Below are 18,256 nucleotides of genomic sequence, written 5' to 3'. Positions count from 1 at the left end.
GTCTCTGGTCCATCCATCCTGTGTCCAGTCCCTGGTCCATCCATCCTGTGTCCAGTCTCTGGTCCATCCATCCTGTGTCCAGTCCCTGGTCCATCCATCCTGTGTCCAGTCTCTGGTCCAACCATCCTGCCTGTGCTCTGTTGTTGCTGTGCTTTTCTCTCTTCTCTTCCCACTTCCAGCCCAGTTCTACTGGAGGTTTCTTCCTCCTTTCACTGTTGCTGTCTTATTGTAATTAAATGCTTGCTGTATGTGGGATTCGTTGGGTTTGGGTATGTAAGGTCTTAACCCTTACTTTGTAGAGTGTCTTGAGATAACTTTGTTGTGATTTGGCGCTTTATAAATAAAACTGAATTGAATTGAAAATTGAGGACAGTGGGCCTGTCTAGGCGTCTTATTTTGAAATTAGGAAATGGGGATCCTCGCGGCGGGGCGCCCTGACAGCATTTACCATAAACCCAGGATTAGGCGCGCAGCAGTGATTGCACTGCCAGGGCACTGAGCAGGGGACTGGAACCCTCGACAGCCGTCGGCCGTGTTGCTGTTACTGCTCTCACGTATTTAACAAAAAGGTTGGGTCGTTTGCGGGATGATAACGTGTTCTAATTCACCACTCAAGCGATGAATGACACGAGCGGGGAGGGGACCGGGCCGGTGGAGGTTGTGCGGACCTGGGGCTGTCGAGCCCCCGGCGTCGGGTCAGTCGAAGGATGGAGGCGAGGCTGAGCGGCGATGACAAGGCGTCCGTGTCCCGGTTCCTCGGCCCTGCCCTCGTCCTCTCCCTTCTGGCCGTGTCGGCGAGCTGCCATGGGACGTGCCGACACCGAGCCCCGGCTCCTGCGGAGGTGAGGAGCTGCGCTAGCTAGCGTGCTACCCCCGGGGTAACTGATGTTGCTAACGTGTGTTAAAATGTATTTCTCCTCTGCACATTTAAATGAATTAAATGAAGCCTGTGACACCAGGACGTTCACCCAATTTAAAATGTAAAACTTGTCTGTGTGCCGCGTCAAAACAAATGTTTGAGTGTTTTTATTAATTGTTTCGACCGTCATTAAATCAGTTGCATCGTTTTCTTTGCAGTTAGCAAAGATGCTAATTCAAACCTGTGTTTAATAACAGCACAAGTAGAATTTGAAGTATTTATATAGCAAATAAAGCAAAACCAGTAAATTTACGGCTCATCAGATTTAAATCTTCACCTTTAGACTGGGTTCCCCCAGCAACAGCCAAACAGCGTTTCCGGGAAAGTTTTTCAAAGTAAAAGCGAGAAATGAGCTAAACCACACAGTGAAAGCATGAGTCTCCTTCACCAGTTTGTCCTCAGCCTGGAAGATGTGTACATGTTGGTCAACACGAATTGAAAGTGTTCATTTGACTCTTCAGGCTCAGGGTGACATGCTCAATGCCCTGTTAGCTCTGAGTTCCTGGCTCAGAGCTACAGAAACCAGCCTTCTTCTGTTCTGTGTTGCTTGTCTTCCAGGTTGTCCACCGTGTTCATTTGAAGCCGGAGCGTCTGACTAAACGAAGCTCTCCTGACAACCTTCAGCTGAAGATAAGGATTATTTATGACTACAGCGTGGATCAGTAAGCACTGCAGCAGCTCCATACATACAAACTGTTAAATGACTTCATCCTGAGGCTCGGCTCTACCTGCTCTGTGGCTACAGTGTGTGGAGTAAGTGATGTTTGTGTCTGGAGGAGCTAATGTGTGGATTCTCCACAGGCTTCCTGCAGACAAGAGGAGGCTGGTGAAGGTAAGGAACCATCGAGTGTGTGCTAGCCAAATGACTGATTACTTAGGCTTAGTCCTTCTCACCCAGGTTGGCCAACATTTGGACACTGCATGTTCTTAAATAAGAGAAAATTATTATAAAAGAGTCAATCCCCCATTATGGTTATGTTTACATGATCGTCAGAAAAATCGATTCTTGAAGGTTCTCTAAATGCTGACTGGTGTTTTCCTCCTCAGGATAAGCTGTTTCCTCAGGCCATCGACTACCTACAGAGGACCTTAAGTGTGAGACGTAGGGTGGGTCCTGTTCTGCTCAGCAGGTTTGTACCAAACTTGAAAACTAGAGTTAAACGAGCCATAAAAAAGCTTTTTATACACAAATGGCTTGTGTGAGATAAGTAGTTCAGCATTCACCTCCGTTTCCTGTTCCTGGTAAAGGTAGTAAACAAGTTTGAAATTTGCTTTCTACCTGATGGAAAAGTGAACGTGAAGACGTTGTTTACATTCTATGGTTGCTCCTAACATTTTGAATTGTAATGCAGAGTAGTAAATTGAAACTCTGTGTTGTCGCAGACAATGTGCCACCAACCAGTACCTGAGGAAAAGAGATGACCCACATCGCTACTGCCAGGATGCCTGTGCAGATGTCACACGGTGTGGACCAGTCACTGTGCCACAGCACCACCTGCAGGTCAGCCATCATGATGTAACTGGAGAAACGAGACATGACAGAAGCTGGTTTTGCTTGAGAATTATTACCCACATGTTGTTGTCTGGGATTCCGGACAGAGGAGGGTATATAATGTAAAGCCCTCGTGATGTTAGATATTGGTGTTTGGAAATTAAAAGTGAAGGAAACCAAGTCATTAGTCGTTAGTGTGTCTGTCGCGCCCATCAGTCAGCATCAGGACATATTCGCTATGTCAACTATTGTATTTTGCTGTTTCTGATTCCCTTTGCTTTTGTTTGGCTGCTTTCTTTCCTAGCAATGCAAGGTGTGCAGAGAATCAGGGAGGTCGTGTGGCCCCGTGGGTCCTCCAGATGGTCCTGGAGTGGAGGGGTCAGACTTTGTGCTGTATGTCAGTGGCATCACCACAGAGCGCTGTGGACAGGAGAACATAGTGGCATATGCTGCTTACTGCCAGCTGGAGGCAGAGCTGGACAGGTGGGAGGGAAGCGCAGTCTGAATGTTGGCATGTGTAAAATTCTCACGTGTCTCACCTGTGTTACTAGTTAAGACACCCAACACTAACAGAGGGACATCGTCCACATAGAAACAAAGCCGGTATCATTTATTATGTGCTGACCTCTGATCTTTGGCTCGGTTCAACTCAGGGTAAATGGAGTTTACAGTTTGTTTGCTGTTTTTTCAGACCCATAGCAGGTTATGCCAACCTGTGTCCTACTATGATCTCCTCTGAGCTGCAGGAGTTTGAAGGGATGCTCTCTACTGTGAAACATGAGATCATCCATGCTCTGGTGAGAGCAACACATTTCGGTGTGCTTCTCTGCTGCTTGCAGCAGTGGCTTGAACAGTGACTCAGTGTGTTTAAACAACTCTACCTGTGTCTAACTTAAACTCTAGCCTGCTGACAGTCTACACCAGGGGTGGGCAAATTTGGTCCTCCAGGGCGGCTGTCCTGATGGTTTTCCAACCTTCCTGCCCCAGTTACCACAGATTACCTCAATCAGGTGTGTTCAGTCAATCAGCAGCTGAAAAAGCTAACTGACGCACCTGATGAAGGTGATCAGCAGGGAGAGTTGGAAAACCAGCAGGGACACCGGCCTTCGAGAACCAGGGATGGGCAACCCTACACAAACCTGCATCGAAACTCCAGCCTGAGCTGTATCTAACCTGCGCTTATGTGCCGTGTCCACCAGGGCTTTTCAGCAGGTCTCTTTGCCTTCTACCACAATGATGAGGGCAAGCCATTGACTCCTCGCTTCGCCAGCGGCCTGCCTGCCTTCAACGAGAGGTGAGTTTCGATGCCAGACATCAGCTCAGTCTGCTCCTCTGTGTCAGATTATGGAAACAGCTCATCGCATACTGTAGCAAACAAGAGGTTACTCATGAGGTTTGAAAATGTGTTGTTTTTCATCAGATGCTGTACAGTAAATATAAAGCTAGAGTCAGCAGGGCAGTAGCTGAGTAAGAGTGAGGCTGCAAAAACAAGCAAGGTCATTAATTGTGAAGTGGCACATTAGCAGACCTGTGTATGTGTGTCAGCCTGGGTTTGTACCAGTGGAGCGAGGCGGTGATCCAGACAGTTAGCAGGCTGTGGGACATCAGAGGAGGAGTGATGATTCGGCACCAGGTCCACGTCCTCGTCACGCCTCGCGTTGTGGTAAGAACCTGAGTCCAAAGCATTTCATCAGTGCAATCCATTGATTGCTGTATCAGAAGTAATCGTAAGCACCAGCTCCAGCTGCTATGTAGTAATATTGTGATGCAGGAGGAGGCTAGGAGACATTTTAACTGTCCCATCCTGGAGGGAATGGAGCTGGAGAACCAGGGAGGGACAGGAACTGAACTGAACCACTGGGAGAAGAGGCTGCTGGAGGTAAACGGTTCATCCGTGTGTTACCTGTTCCTCCCAGAGAACCTTCCTCACCCCCGTTTGCCTCTGTCAGAATGAAGCCATGACCGGCTCCCACACACAGAACCGGGTGTTTTCTCGCCTCACGCTGGCAATTATGGAGGACAGCGGCTGGTACCGAGCCAACTACAGCCTGGCCCAGAGGTTGGATTGGGGTCGCGGCCTCGGCTGCGACTTCGTCATGAAGAGCTGCAAGTTCTGGATGGACAGACAGAGACAAAGGTCACAGAGCCAGAGAAAACTGCTAAAGTTGCCATTACGTTAATGGCCTTTGCTTCTTATAGGAACAGACTTTCAGAAACAAACAGTGCCTTTAGTTCAGGTTAGTAGACACCACCGCTGTTGCTTGTTTTGCAGACGCCATGCTGTGACTCCCTACTGTGACACGGTCCGAGCGTCTCCTCTGCAGCTTACCTGCAGACAAGACCAGCTGGCTGTGGCCGTCTGCAACCTACAGAAGTACCCACAGGAGCTGCCTCCAGACTACCAGGTGGACCTCAGAGGAGCCAGCGCCTCACGCTAAGTGAAGCCGCTTGAGTAATTCTCTGGAAACCTGTGTATTTGTCAGTATTTTGAGCAGATCCCAGACGTGGCTCCTGATCAGCTGTCGTTCTTCGGGGGCGCCGTGGAGATTGCAGACTACTGTCCCTTCAGCCAGGAGTTCAGCTGGCACCTGAGTGGAGAGTATCAGAGGAACTCGTACTGCAGAGTGTCTGAGAACCAGCCAGGTACAGGGCAGGACCACTATGCTAATTCACCTCAAGGGTAGTGGCCATGGTCGGCAGATTTGGCTGGAAGGTTGAGTTATAACCTTTCTGCTGCTGTGTCCAAACTATAATGAAATAGAATCGGATTCTGAAAAGCTTTATTGTCAGGTCCTGTATAGAGCACTTTACAGAACGAGGAGTTTGACTTGGAGTTGGCAGGTGGTGCATCTCAGCATAAATAAAGTACAAACAGTACAACATACAGCATGACATGGTAACTTGAATAGTGCAATTAAGGATAAATTAAAATGAAGTCATCAACAGACTATGTACAGTGGATGTGCAAGGGTCTGGGATGGTGGGGTCTGTAAGTGTCAGCGATAGTCCTTTGGTTGGGGGGGGTCAGCTGGGGGGAGTTGGGGCACTGTTCAATAGACTGCAGTTGGGAAGAAGCTGTTTTTGAGGCGTGAGGTAGTCCGGTAGTAGTCCTTAGTCCGGTACGTGGCCACTCGGCCACGTCTCCTGTAAAACACAAAACACAGGATGTGGAAAAGTCTCTTTTTGTTGAGTAGCACGGTCAGTTTGTCCGTTTTATTGCAAAGTGAGCGCACGTTGGAAAAGAATATCCCGGGCAGCGCAGTGCATAATCCGCGCCGCCGGAGACGCAGCAGTTCACCTGAGCACGCGTCTCCTGCGGCGCTGCACCTTCTTACACGCCTGCTGGGTCAAAATAGCCAGTAAATCCATGGTAGAAGCGAAAAATGTTGGGAATCAGTCCACGGGGGTTGTAGCTCTGACGTTCATGAGCTCATCTCTGGAGAAAGAACCTCCAAAACTGGCAGGAAACCAAATATTTAAAATACTTTGTAAAGTGGAAACCTGCAGTTCCAGGTCATTCTGGGTGAACCACCTTGTTTCTGCGTGTCATCAGACTGGTGGAGGAACTATGGGGCTGAGCAGTATGGGCCGGACTCTGTGTGTCTGTACCAGAAGTCAGCATTCGTCATGGAGCAGTGCACCAGGAAGATGACTTACCCTGACTGGGGCTCCGGCTGCTACAAGGTGAGATGAGGTGGGGTATGGAGAACTTGTGGTAGAGACTCCACAAACACCTGATGTGTGTTGATTTAACATATCAGCTTCTCAAACCTGGAGCATAAGATCAGCACTGATTGTAGAGGGTCCAACAGAAGCACTGCCTTCTAAGTCAAATCCATGGTGTACGGATGTGTTGCAGGTGTCGTGCTCGGCTCTGGGCCTGGTCGTGTACGTGCAGGACCAGTCCTTCCCCTGCGTCCGGACAGGGCAGCTGCTGAGCGTCAGTGTGCGGGTCAGCGACTGGGTCTACAACGGCGTCCTGATCTGCCCCGCGTGCACAGACTTCTGTGACGACTGTCCGTTCCACCAACAGCCCCTGCCAGCCAACACCTCCAGGAGTGACCCCATAGGTCAGTGCTGGTGACACACACACACACACACACACACTGCAGACAGATGTTGACCTCTGTGTCGTTTCAGACCCGTGCTCCAGCTCTCCAGGTCTGGCCGTCACTCTGTGGCTCCTGCTGCTCAACATGCTCCCTCTAGTGGCCGGACTGCTGCTCTGCCACTGCAGCTGATAAAATATCACAGTGAGGTAGCTGGACACACTCGTCTGTAGAGATCATCCCTACCTCTCCTTCTTCCCTCAAACTTCATCCTTGTTTCTTCTCCTTCACTTTTACTCCTCAGGTTCTTTTTATAAACGACTGTTGACATCACGTCAGTCGGGATGTTTCAGGTGTCACTCCAGTTTCCTGGAAACAGTTTTTTTAACATGAGCTTGTTTGTTTGACCAACAATGGGCTTGTTCTGTCTGTTTGGGTCCTGGACTATCATGGATCGTTTCATTCTTCCTTTTTGACTGAACAGCAGATCAGAGGTTTTCTGACGGAGATCATGAAGATCAGTCAAAGCTGGAATCTCTGAAATTCAACACAACCCAGGAGGGACTATGAACTGTAGGGACTGTAGACCTTGTTGACTAATCTTGACATACGACCACTGTTTTTGTCCTGCAGGATCATATGACCGGTTTAATTAGACAAGCATGTGAGTGATTTGAGGAGAGTTTTTTTCTGTTGAAGTTCATTTTTAGGCAGGACTGCGTGAGATGATCCTGCAGGGTTCACTGCTGTCATGTTTCCAAAGTAAATAGATCGACTTGAGATTCTTTTATGACTGTGCTGCAGCTTTACCTACAGGGTTTCAGACTCAGTTTGCACGTAGACGAGCTTCCTTCATACCATGCTCTGTTACAGTACCTTTCACTTCATCAGCTCTGCTATCGTGCTGGGAGAGGAAGCCAGCTGAGCCAGTGGGCACAACAGTGACAACAAAACCCAAAGGGAGCGTTCTAGTCCACAGCTGCTGGACAGACTCTTCTGCATTTTAACTCTTTTTAATATTGATGTATCATCACATAATGAACTCTTTTAACTTGTAGCACCACCTTCAGGCCAAACTGTCAACCGATCAGCTGGGGCCGTTGAAGTGGTTGGTGAGTGTCAGGCTGCTGTCAGAACCAGTGGTAGAATGGGTGGGAAGCCTCACATCAGGTCTCGCACTGAGGCTAAAGCAATTTCACTGCGTCGCCTCACGTGGCTCATTTTAAATCACAGCTGCAGAGAAAAGGGTGCTGTGCTTTCATCATTTTCAACAGCTGTGCAGTGAAAAAAACAAGGAAACAATTGATAAAGAGGAGAAACCATGAACTGTTGGTTTATGTCTTGGGCTGGACCTCTTCTGTTGCTCCTTACTTCACATCATATGACCTGTGTTTGCACTAAGGAACCGGCCTTAAAGTTGCTGACATTAAAAGAAGAGAAGCCACAAAATGACTGAAGCCAGTCATTTATTTATTGAAACTTGTGGATGTTTCTTTGTGGAATGTGATTTTGTCAGAAGTTGAGCATTGAACAAAATAATTTTGATTATAAATGATAATTTCCCTCCCAGAGACCAGTGTCATTATTTAGCCAGCTGCTCTCAGCTCAGTTTGATTTAATCCTGTTTTACCTGTTTATGAAGATTTCTGACTAGAGGCACTAGTTGTTTGTTATTTTCAATAAACTCTGACATTGAGTTTCAGTGAACTTGTGTTTATTTAGACTCAACCTGTCTACAGAGCTGCACATGTGCTTCAACTTCCATGCATCCAGATTGAAGCCAGACTTTGTGGTCCAGGTATGAAATCGCCTACAGCCAGTCTCTTGTACTGTGTGGTCGGCTTTGAACATCATTAAAAACAGCTGCTGATCTCAATTAGTCTGTCATATTAAATCCACTGAGCCAGAACTTTAATAAAATGGCTTAAATTTATCAGACATTGAACTAAAACTGCTTTGAGCAGCAGAACAGAAACAACAGCTGCTTTTATTAAACATGCCTTAATCATAGCCCCGAGTCTCTGAATTACCTGCAGGTACTATGATGGAGAAGAAAGAAAGAAATTGGACCAACACGATCTATCCACGTCTGTGATCAGGGCCTCGCCTCCTCCCCGGTTTGTCTGATCCACAGGAAACCCGCCTGGGTGCCGAAGTTGGACCCGTCTCTAACGTGGGAGAAGAAGTGTTGCGGGTGACAGGAGGTGCAGGGCGTCACCGGGGGCCGGTCCGTGACCGTGTCGTCGTGGATGTGTTCAGGCAGGACCCCGGCGTTCTGGAGGAGGATCCTACAGCAGGAACATTTGGTGGGGTTAAGGGCTCAGTACAGTGAGCAAACAAACAGAACCGTTGTTGTCTGTACCTGTTGGCGAGGCGGATGTTGACGTGCGGTTTGTCTGATTCTGGATCGGGGACACAGTCTGGATGAATGCTGCTGAAGTCCAGCGCTTGCTCTCTCAGCAGCGTGAAGCAGCACGGCCCCACTGAGGGTCCCACCGCCACCATGATGTCACTCACTCTGCACCCGAATCCCATCACCATGGCCTCCACGGTTGCCGTAGCAACACCCATCAGAGTCCCCTTCCAACCTGAGGAGACGGGGCGACGCGAGGCGAGGTGGAGGGTTACAGCGCCACCCACTGCAGGGAACCACATGGGAGGAGGACACGCGTACCTGCATGGGCGGCTCCGATCACCTTTAACACCGGGTCAGCGAACAGGACGGGCATGCAGTCGGCTCCCGGAGCTGCTAGAACCAGGCCGGCCTGGTCGGTCACCATCCCGTCGTAGCTCTCGGGCTCAGCCTGGCCCAACAGCCACACGTCGCTGGCGTGGTTCACCTGCAGGTCACAAGTCAGTACAGGCTGCACGAGGAGCAGAACCACAGCAGTGCAGCCAGGAGCAGAACCACAGCAAACAGCACCTTGACCAGACGCAGCGGCTCAGGGTGGAAGCCGGCATGCAGGGCCAGCCTGCGCCTGTTCTCCGCCACCACGGCCCCCGGGTCCCTCCGCCTGCAGCTGGCGAACAGGTTCAGGGAGGACAGCGTCGGGATGTAGGAGACGCCGCCCGTCCGGGTACTGAAGCCGTGACCGAACGCTTCTAAAGCCAACGTCCAATCACACATTCATGGACGAAGTGAGGTTTGAACTTGTATTACTAGAACAATGGATGTATCAAATAAACCAATTATAATATACGCAAAAAGGTCAATGAACGGACATTTTAGGGGAATTGACCCCCGAACCGTTTGTGGATTAAGTAGGCGGATTCTGCAACTGTTGGTTTGTGTCGGTGTTAAAGCAGCAGATGGTTTAGTGCTGTTTGCTTGTTTATAACTGACCTGGGATCAGCGTGGACCTCAGGACTCTGATCGCTCCTTTCAGCGCAGGAAGCTGCTGCAGGAACCGGGACACGTCTCTGCGGACCTCTTCAGCAGGTGGTTCCGTGGGGGCGGACCCTGTGCAGCTCGGACAGGTGGGTTCGTCCACTGACCTCACCTCATAGTCGAACGTGTAGACGTCCGTGAAAAGCTGCTCCTGGTACAGAAGCAGCACCCTTCGGCCCCGCGGGGTCGTGTATACCGTGACCGAGCTCAGGTCCAGCTCGTCCACAGTCTGCTTGAAGCGGTACAGACACTCCGCGGTGGAGCCGGAGTCCAGGACACGCGCGCTCCCACAGGAGCCCAGCAGCCCGTCAGGACCGCCGTTTTCCTCGCGGTGCAGTTTCCCGTAAAGCAGAAAGACACGAGAGTCCGACCCGAGATGTTCCCCCAGAGCCGAGCCGGCACACGACGGGCAGGAGCCGTGGAGCAGATCCAACAGCACGGCCCGAGACATCGGCAGCCGAGCTGGTCAGGGCTCACAGCGACAGTTGTTCGGCTAACATGTCCGGACCGGACCCGGACGAACCTGTGTGAGCGGAGGCGCTCGGGAACTAACCCGGACTCGGCACTTCCTGCTTTGTGGCCCAGCAGCGACGCCCCGCCCATACTGGAAGTTCCGCAGGTACCGAACAACACGACGCGCCTATTCAGTAGGAACCGCTTCCAGAACCAATTCCCTGTCCACGAGGATCAATGTTAAATCGGCACCTGTTTAAATTGATCTTGGTTTGGGTTTCATTTAAAGTGGAATATTCAGAAAGAGGAACGTCGCACGCGTGTTTGGTTCTTCTGTCCTTCAGTCTGTATGTGTGTGTTCCAGCTGTTGTTTGGATGGTCATTACATTTCCCATGGTGCATCAGAGGCCTTTTGAATCTATGTTTGAGTGGTCGTTGTTGACAGTGTGCTGAGGAATTAGCCCCTGGTTGCGTGTTGAGTGTGACCCAGTGTGAGGAATGAGGAAGCTGAAACGCACTCGTCTGATGCTGGAGTTTCCAGGTTCAACAAGTGTCACCCTCCACTGAACCAGAGCCACGTTCAGACAACGTCGGCTATGGTTGGGAGGTGGCAGCCGTCACCCTCTCCGCAGAGTATGGGGTGCCAAATGTAAAAGGAGCACCTATAACTAGTTTTCTCACATTTAACTAAATGACACAACATGTTTTCTCACATTTAGTTAAATGTGCAAAAGTCTAAATGAAAATGTTAAATGTAAATCTTAAATGCTAAATGTTAAATGTAAATCTTAAATGTAAATGTTAAATGCTAAATGTGAAATTTAATGGTTAAATGTAAATGTTAAATGTAAATGTTAAATGGTCGCCGAGTGTAAAACTGAATATTCATGAATGGGCAAGTAGACTCCATCCCTACCCTCAAACAGCGCTGGTCTCAGATCAGAGACGCGAACTCAATCACCTCAAACAGTGCGCGCAAACCCCGCCCACATCTGATCTGGAAACTTTTGTTTTTAGCCTGGACGTAACTTCGGCTAGCTAGTAAAGTTAGCCAACTAATTCTCCACCGGCGCCACAGAAATATTCTTTTTAAACCTACTTGACTCCTCATTAATGGTGTTTAGGACAGAACGGCAGTTTGAAGCGGAGCCTCAGCCCGCACACCTGCCGTTACAGCCCGTTCAATCTCCCCCAACGGGAGCTGGCGGCCATGATGGCTTCGACTTCAGGCTTCTCTCCAGTATTTTCGTGCACCGATCCAGAGTCAGATGTGGGCGGAGCTATGCGTACTGTTTGAGGTGATTGAGTTCGCGTCTCTGATCTGAGACCAGCGCTGTTTGAGGGCAGGGATGGAGTCTACTTGCCCACATTCATGAATATTCAGTTTTACACTCGGCCAACATTTAACATTTAGATTTAACATTTAACATTTAGATTTAACATTTAACATTTAGATTTAACATTTACATTTAACATTTAACATTTAACATTTAGATTTAACATTTAACATTTAGATTTAACATTTAACATTTACATTTATATTTAACATTTACATTTATATTTAACATTTACATTTAGACTTTTGCACATTTAACTAAATGTGAGAAAACATGTTGTGTCATTTAGTTAAATGTGAGAAAACTAGTTATAGGTGCTACTTTTACATTTGGCACCCCATAGCAGAGTGGATGACACGCTTGTCTCTGGCCGTGGCCGCAGCGAAGCAGACTGTGATGGAGGATGTGAGGATGGATTCAATGATGGCAGTGTAGAAGTTCACCAACATCTTTGCAGGCAGGTGGAACTTCAGCTGCCTCAGGAAGTCCATCCTCTGCTGAGCTTCTTAGTGATGGAGCTGATGTTCAGCTCCCACTGGAGGTCCTGGCAGTGACGGTGCCCAGGAAGCGGAAGGTCTCCACAGAGGTCACGCATTCATATCCTACAACACCCACAATGCATTGTGCTCTGACGAATCACCTGAGCTGCAGTCGTTTAGCTCCTCCCCCTCTCAGCCCAACAGTTGCTGGAGCAGAAAAAAAACAGGAACAGTTGTGGTCTGTGAGCATGTGGCAATCGACCCCTTTTTCAGAGGAATAAATGATTATATCTCTGCATAGAAAATATGGAGGAATCTGAGTGTCCCTTCATTCTTAAATATTACCTGTCATCGTTTGGGTCAACCCCCATTGAAAATTGTTGAGGTTTTCCTTTGAATTCATAAGTCAAAGGTTGACGTTTGCTCAGTTCTTTCCTCCATTTGGACAGTGATATGCACAGTGGATCTGACATGAACTGGTCCATGCAGACCGAATCTGTAGCTCTGCTCCACCAGCGGGGGGCAGCAAACACCCACTTCAGCCTTCACTTCAGCCGCTTTATCATCCTCCACCATCATGTGATGGTGCTGGGTTCACTGTCAGCAGAAGCATCCGGAAAAAGCTTTAGCCCACATCTGCAAAACCCAACAATCTTTTACAGAAGTTTTAACATGTTATTTCTGCTTTCACAGATGACCCAGTGTGAGTGTGAAAAAACGTTTTGAACCCTTTTGTCACAGCCACAGCACCACCCACAGACAAAGCCCCGCCCACAGGTAAAACTCCATCACAGTCAAAGCCCCGCCCACACGTAAAGCGCCATCACAGTCACAGCCCATTCCTTGATCGACAGCTGCAGGTTTTTATCGTTTAATTCCCTTATGATTTCATGGAACACATGAATCAGATTAAATTAAAAGTGACTTCATGTCAGTTTACTCCTGATTAGGCTCAATTTTTTAAAATGAACTCTAATTTAAATTAAAACATTAATCAGCTGAAAGAGACTAGGAGAGAAAAGAAACATGACATAAATACTTGATGAATAATCTGTCAGATGTTATTTTGGAACATCACACTTAAACACACTTCTTCACTAATGTTTATCTCATTAGATCAGCAGACGCTGAGATGAATTATTGCATTTGTTCTGTAACGGAATCAATTGTTCAAAGTTTAAACACTTTTAAACACAGAGCCCCAGTCCTGCTGGTTCTCCAACTCTCCCTGCTGATCACCTTGATCAGGTTTGTCAGTTACCTGCTGACTGCCTGAACACACCTGGTCGAGGTGATCAGTATGAGCTGGGACAGGAAGAGGTGGAGAACCAGCAGGACTGTGGCTCTGGAGGAGCAGGTGGAGCCCCCTGACCTCGACCAATCGGATCATAGATCAGGCGTTTCCCTTCATGCACTGCAGTTCTGTAGTTAACGGAAAACAACTGCAGCTCAAAAATATGAGGTTTTAGTTCACTGGTCACTGGTGATCCGGGCGGCTCAGATCCGAACCATACTCAGTGGTTCCGGAGTGTTTAAGTATATATGGGAAAGTGTGTTATTTGTCTGATCCATTTGGATCTCTCTTCTAACATCTCTTGTTTTGTTCTTGGTCTTCTTGGCAAAACATGGGGATCAGATCCTCATGTTTTCCTTTTGTTGCTGTTTTGTGATCTCAGTGTTTAATCGTTTTATCAGCGCTACCATAAAACACATTTCTTCATTACTTAGTGGCTGTTTATTGTATTAGTGCAGCTGCTGTAGGTAAAGACAGGACCTGTACCTTCTACTTTACTGGTCTGTTTTTATTTGATGGTGCTTTTATTTCACTTAATTTATTAAGAGATTAAAAAGGGATTAAAAGATTGAAATGAAATATAAAAACAATTCTGTGTTGTATTTGTCCAAACGAGGCTCAGTCCAATGCGGAAGACAGGAGATGAACTCAAACGAATCAAGTCATGTCTCTGTAGCGACAGTTATTCCTTAAAACAAAGTAAATCTTGAATTCGTGATTATTTCATCTGTGGCTTTATCGGTTGCGTCTTCATGGTTGTATTCGTGTTTTAGTCTTCACGGATTCACTTATTGTTTTTTTCTTCCATCAGCTCATTCACCGCATTTTCATGTCTGTCCGGGGATTTCAATGCGATGATGACCCAGTCTATATCCGCCTTTCCCTCAGGATCCACCGTTCGGTACCAACGAGCACAGATCTTTCCTGACTGTCGTGCACGGCGCAGTGTCGGTGACGCGCCCGGGTTCCGTCCTACCGGAGGCAGCAGCGGCTCGGAGTCTGAACCGGAGCGTCTGAGAGGATTCAGGATCTGGCGCCGACACCGGCACCAGGATTTATTCACGTCCGGACCTCTGAGCCTCTGGCGGATCCATCACCTTGCGAAACGGTAAGAAAACGTTGATGTGACGGTGCAGTGAGTGTTTTTCTATCAGCTGATGAGCCGCTGCTGTCACTGCTGAGCGCTTTACTGGAGAGATGCGATGAACGCACTCCGGCCGAGCCATAAAGCTCCCTTAGAACCTAGTTAGAACCTAGAAGTTCGTCTGGTGTGTGTGTGTGTGTGTGTGTGTGCGTGCGTGCGACCCAAACGGTGTGTGGTTTTATTGGAAGTGAATGTAACAAAGAATCTGGATGCAGCTTTTTTCTTCAGAACTGGTTCTGGTAGAGAGGCAGCTAGTGAGGGGTCCATGCACATCCAGGATCTGACTCCTCCCCTATCGCTTGATGGGTTGTTCAGGATGAGCAGATTGCTGGTGATGAAGGGGGAGGACGCCCTTCACATCCGGTCACCTTGACGACCCATCAGCATCCCGCAGAGCTGTAAGCGGTGTCGCTACCGGTTCCCTAGAGCTGCTGTGCTCGCAGTGATTTAAAGGCTCCATTTGTGTCCTGATCTTCTACAGGTAACGAACAGCAACAGTAGCAAAGGCACGTGTTTATCGGCCGCTCAGTCAGAACCAGAACACTTATTGTGTCTTTTAGTTTCTGTTGATGTCTCAGCTTTTAATGCTTCGTGTTCCGGGCCTCCAGCAGCTCTGCCCCTTGTTTGAGGTCAGGTCTTCTGACTCATAAACACATCACCTGGCGACGCAGCGCCTGGGAAACGGCGCACAGAGGCACCAAGCGTCGGGTCGTCTTTTATTCTGAATGTCTTTGTCATTAGACGCAGATATTTGCAGCCTTAGTGTAAATAACAGCTTTAACTCTGTGTCTGTGAGCTGCACTCAGCCGAAATATCAGTGAGACGGTACCAGAACCAGAGAATGTGGAGGAAGGTGTGGCTCTTGGAGAACAAAGCCTCTGTCGTCTGGAACCAGGCCCAATATGTTCAGTTCTGTGGTGGAGGTTCAGGCCCGTTTGGATCTGGTTACATCCACAGCCGGTCCCTCTCTGCAGATCATCACGCGTTGCTTCAGCTCTGCTTGACGCCCGGTTCTGTTACTGCAGCAGAACTCAGTCCAGGCCCGGCAGCTGGGTTGGGCCATCCTCCCTTCCTGTTGTGATTCAGCGCCGTGCTGCTGTTGGTTCTGTTAATGCGATTACCGGCCTCCTCGTGTCAGCTGTATCCGCTAATTGACCCCACGCCGCCGCGTCTTCTTAATTGTTCTGGTATTTTCACATACAGAGGGAGAATTAGGCTTCGCTCCACCACCGGAGGATTTACTCCGGCTGTGTGTGTGTATCGGGCTTTTCCTCGCTTGGTGGGGACATGGCGTCTCCCTCGTGCAGCGAGGACACGTTACCTGGGCTTGTACGCAGTGTTGCATTGTGCATTGGTTCTTTTGTTTGTGTGTGTTCCCCTCAGGTGGATGCATCAACAGCAACAGATGTAGAGCAAAAGGAACTAAAACGGCCATTAGATTAAGTGAGTTATTAATGTGATGAGCACATCCAACAAGTCCGTTACTGCAGAGCAACACTCACCCAACTCTTTCAGTTCCTGACTCTGGACTGGACCCACGGTTCTGCTGCAGCTTTGGCGTGTTGCTATTGTTGTCGACCTATATTTCAGTGGAAAACAGTGTGTCTCATACACACAGTACTTCTAGTACTGAACCTGCACCTCTGCACACAGACAGAACCCATCTTGGGACTCTTCACGGAGGATCTGTTGGATTTGGACCACATTCATCCTCCTTCTGTCCCCACACTCACATTTGTTTGAGTGTAATGTCTTTACTCAAGTGGAGTGTGAGCTGCACTGCAGAACAGCTCGGAACCAGACACTGGGGCAAAATGTCTTCTTCACGTTAAAGCTGCAGCACTAAGCTTAATTAGCTGATCTTTAATTAAAGCAGAACTTCCAGCTGTGATCTTGGTCACACCATTACTCAGTGTGACACAGAGAATTTACCAAACAACCCTGTGAAACTCAGCATCAAACTAATTAAAAGAGTTTAAAAATTAAAAGAAGATTTTTAAAAAGTAGATTAACCCAAATTAGACACAGACACAACAACACAAACCAACCCTCAGTTTAACACTAGCAACAGCGGCCTGTCAGAGTTCAATGTTCAGTTTCTGTAGATCACATCAAATCCACTCAGCAGAGCAGTGATTTCAGTGATGCTTTGATGTGTGTGTCTGTGTGTGTGTTACTGCAGTGTGATGGAGGAAGCCGAGCAGCCGGAGGGAGAGAGCTGCTGTGACTGAAGTGCTTTCTAATTTACACAACGGCCTGAGTGTGTGTGTGTGTGTGTGTGTGTGTGTGTGTGTGTGTGTGTGTGTGTGTGTGTGTGTGTGTGTGTGTGTGTGTGTGTGTGTGTGTGTGTGTGTGTGTGTGTGTGTGTGCGTGTGCGTGTGCGCGCGTGTGTGCGCGTGCGTGCGTGTGTGGCTACACGTCGAGTGTAAATCTGGTTTGTGCTGAACTCTGCAGAGAGGAGAGCAGCAGGAGAAAGGATTTACTTCCTGTCTGTGTGAGAAGCTGCAGCGAACGAAACATGGCTTTAGACAAATATCAGCTGATCAGTTCATCCTGCTTCTGTCTGCAATCAATTCCAAAGCAACATGACCCAACGCAGACAGCGCAGATACTTTGTTGTGTGGTAACTTAACTGATCCTAGGTCAGATCGCTGGTTTGTTCTCTAGGTTTCCTCCTTCCTTATGGACCGGTTCTGGAGCTGAGGACACTGCAACTGTTCTGACACCGTTGTGATTCAACACTGAAACAAAGGTCCGAAGGGAATCTCTGATGAAGAGCCGTCTGTTGTCCTAAGACAGCTGCAGACACCAGCGTGGCGGAACCGAGCAGGACAGCGAGGGATGAGCTGTTGTTACAGAGCACTGGACTCTGGACAGAGAAGATGGATCATTACACTGGAACACGCTGCCAGAACCTTCTGCCCCACCGACACCAGCAGACCCGCTCTGTCTGTGCTGATTTCACTGTCTCTCTGCCAGCTCCGGACTCAGCCAGCTGAGACCGACCCGGTTGCAGGAGCCACTATGTTGTGGTTTGAAAGGGGGTAGTGTAGGACACCTGGTTCTGGTCCACTACATTCTGTCCCAGAATCAGTAAAGCACTGAAGGAGGGTTGTTCAGATGTCAACTCTCAGACTCCAGGTGCTGCTGGGTTCTGATGCTGAGCAGAATCTGGACTTAGCTCCCAAACAGGCTGCTCTGTTGGTTCTGCCGCGAAGACCCGACCCGCTGCATCTGAAGCTTATCGCTTGGCATTTTCCCTAAACCACACTACACCTCCCAGAATGCAGCGGTGTCCCAGCTGCCATGCCTGAAGCATTGAGATGAGTTGGATCCGAGGTCAATGGAGGTGGCAGCAGTGCAGTGTGATGCATTCACTGTCATTGAAGGGAGTGAGTGTTTGATGCTTCCTGATGGAGTAGAATCGAAATAAAGCGTGGACGTTCTGTTCTCCTGTTGCCTTTTGTGATGCAGGACATCCAGCTTGTGTTACTGAGATGTCAGAGCTCATGTGTCAACCTTTGTCTGTGAGGAGCTGCAGGCGCTGCAGAGCGAGCAACACAAAGGTTAAACATGGCGTCAGCTCACTGGCTTCTGTCTGTGGGATGTAGAGCGTGAGTAAGTCCAGTACGTCCAGCCGCCGGTGCCACCTACTGACCACTGACCCGAGTCAGTGTGAGCTGCCTGGTGCTGGTTCCGGT

General features: G+C 48.7%; 3 protein-coding genes across 20 annotated transcripts in view; 2 read left to right on the top strand and 1 right to left on the bottom strand.

Moving 5' to 3' along the window:
- The first annotated feature begins 16 nt into the window (after positions 1 to 16).
- lmln (leishmanolysin-like (metallopeptidase M8 family)) lies at positions 17 to 8,162 on the top strand. The gene is made up of 17 exons (XM_029137850.2): positions 17 to 842; positions 1,478 to 1,581; positions 1,721 to 1,751; positions 1,967 to 2,049; positions 2,303 to 2,420; positions 2,716 to 2,894; positions 3,103 to 3,208; positions 3,611 to 3,705; positions 3,957 to 4,074; positions 4,183 to 4,290; positions 4,361 to 4,548; positions 4,684 to 4,816; positions 4,895 to 5,054; positions 5,965 to 6,095; positions 6,271 to 6,481; positions 6,552 to 6,669; positions 6,765 to 8,162. The coding sequence occupies exons 1-16, from the start codon at positions 708 to 710 to the stop codon at positions 6,650 to 6,652; spliced, it is 2,001 nt and encodes a 666-aa protein (XP_028993683.1). The 5' UTR covers positions 17 to 707; the 3' UTR covers positions 6,653 to 6,669; positions 6,765 to 8,162.
- lacc1 (laccase (multicopper oxidoreductase) domain containing 1) lies at positions 5,175 to 10,306 on the bottom strand. Of its 4 annotated transcripts, XR_008693444.1 has the most exons (7): positions 9,804 to 10,306; positions 9,384 to 9,562; positions 9,135 to 9,300; positions 8,823 to 9,048; positions 8,491 to 8,748; positions 6,707 to 6,829; positions 5,175 to 6,648 (listed from the first exon to the last, which is right to left on the bottom strand). XR_008693444.1 is itself a non-coding variant. In XM_029137861.3 (5 exons), exons 1-5 carry the CDS (start codon positions 10,297 to 10,299, stop codon positions 8,556 to 8,558), a joined length of 1,260 nt encoding a protein of 419 aa, XP_028993694.1. In that variant the 5' UTR covers positions 10,300 to 10,306; the 3' UTR covers positions 5,175 to 8,555. The 4 variants fall into 4 exon arrangements, 2 of the variants coding, with proteins under 2 accessions (XP_028993694.1, XP_028993695.1); XR_003784269.3 differs by having other exon boundaries at positions 5,175 to 6,829; XM_029137861.3 differs by having other exon boundaries at positions 5,175 to 8,748.
- Positions 10,307 to 10,326: 20 nt separating this feature from the next.
- The window catches only part of enox1 (ecto-NOX disulfide-thiol exchanger 1), a 37,498-nt gene continuing 29,568 nt past the window's right edge, over positions 10,327 to 18,256 (top strand). For 13 of the 15 annotated variants that reach the window (XR_005897147.2, XR_005897145.2, XR_005897144.2 and 10 more), the window contains exons 1-3: positions 10,327 to 10,467; positions 12,811 to 12,894; positions 14,300 to 14,519. The gene's annotated coding sequence lies outside the window, so the exon portion shown is untranslated. Of the gene's footprint in view, positions 10,468 to 12,810; positions 12,895 to 14,299; positions 14,520 to 14,783; positions 15,037 to 18,256 lie in introns of all 15 variants that reach the window. The other 2 variants (XM_029137854.3, XM_029137851.3) reach the window with 1 other exon arrangement.

The sequence above is a fragment of the Betta splendens genome, chromosome 21, assembly GCF_900634795.4.
Source record: "Betta splendens chromosome 21, fBetSpl5.4, whole genome shotgun sequence".
Classification (NCBI taxonomy): Eukaryota; Metazoa; Chordata; class Actinopteri; order Anabantiformes; family Osphronemidae; genus Betta; species Betta splendens.
The sequence above is the reverse complement of the archived record's forward strand: the minus strand, read 5'-3'. Positions and strand labels throughout refer to the sequence as shown.

Bases quoted from the DNA above. Each gene is read 5' to 3' on its own strand.
- lmln (XM_029137850.2), top strand. From the start codon at position 708: ATGGAGGCGAGGCTGAGCGGCGATGACAAGGCGTCCGTGTCCCGGTTC. The intron at 1,582-1,720 runs GTAAGCACTGCA...GATTCTCCACAG, and splicing joins TATGACTACAGCGTGGATCA to GCTTCCTGCAGACAAGAGGA. The intron at 4,549-4,683 runs GTCACAGAGCCA...CTTGTTTTGCAG, and splicing joins ATGGACAGACAGAGACAAAG to ACGCCATGCTGTGACTCCCT.
- lacc1 (XM_029137861.3), bottom strand. From the start codon at position 10,299: ATGTCTCGGGCCGTGCTGTTGGATCTGCTCCACGGCTCCTGCCCGTCG. The intron at 9,563-9,803 runs GTCAGTTATAAA...CGTTGGCTTTAG, and splicing joins GAGGTCCACGCTGATCCCAG to AAGCGTTCGGTCACGGCTTC. The intron at 9,049-9,134 runs GTACGCGTGTCC...CCGTCTCCTCAG, and splicing joins GATCGGAGCCGCCCATGCAG to GTTGGAAGGGGACTCTGATG.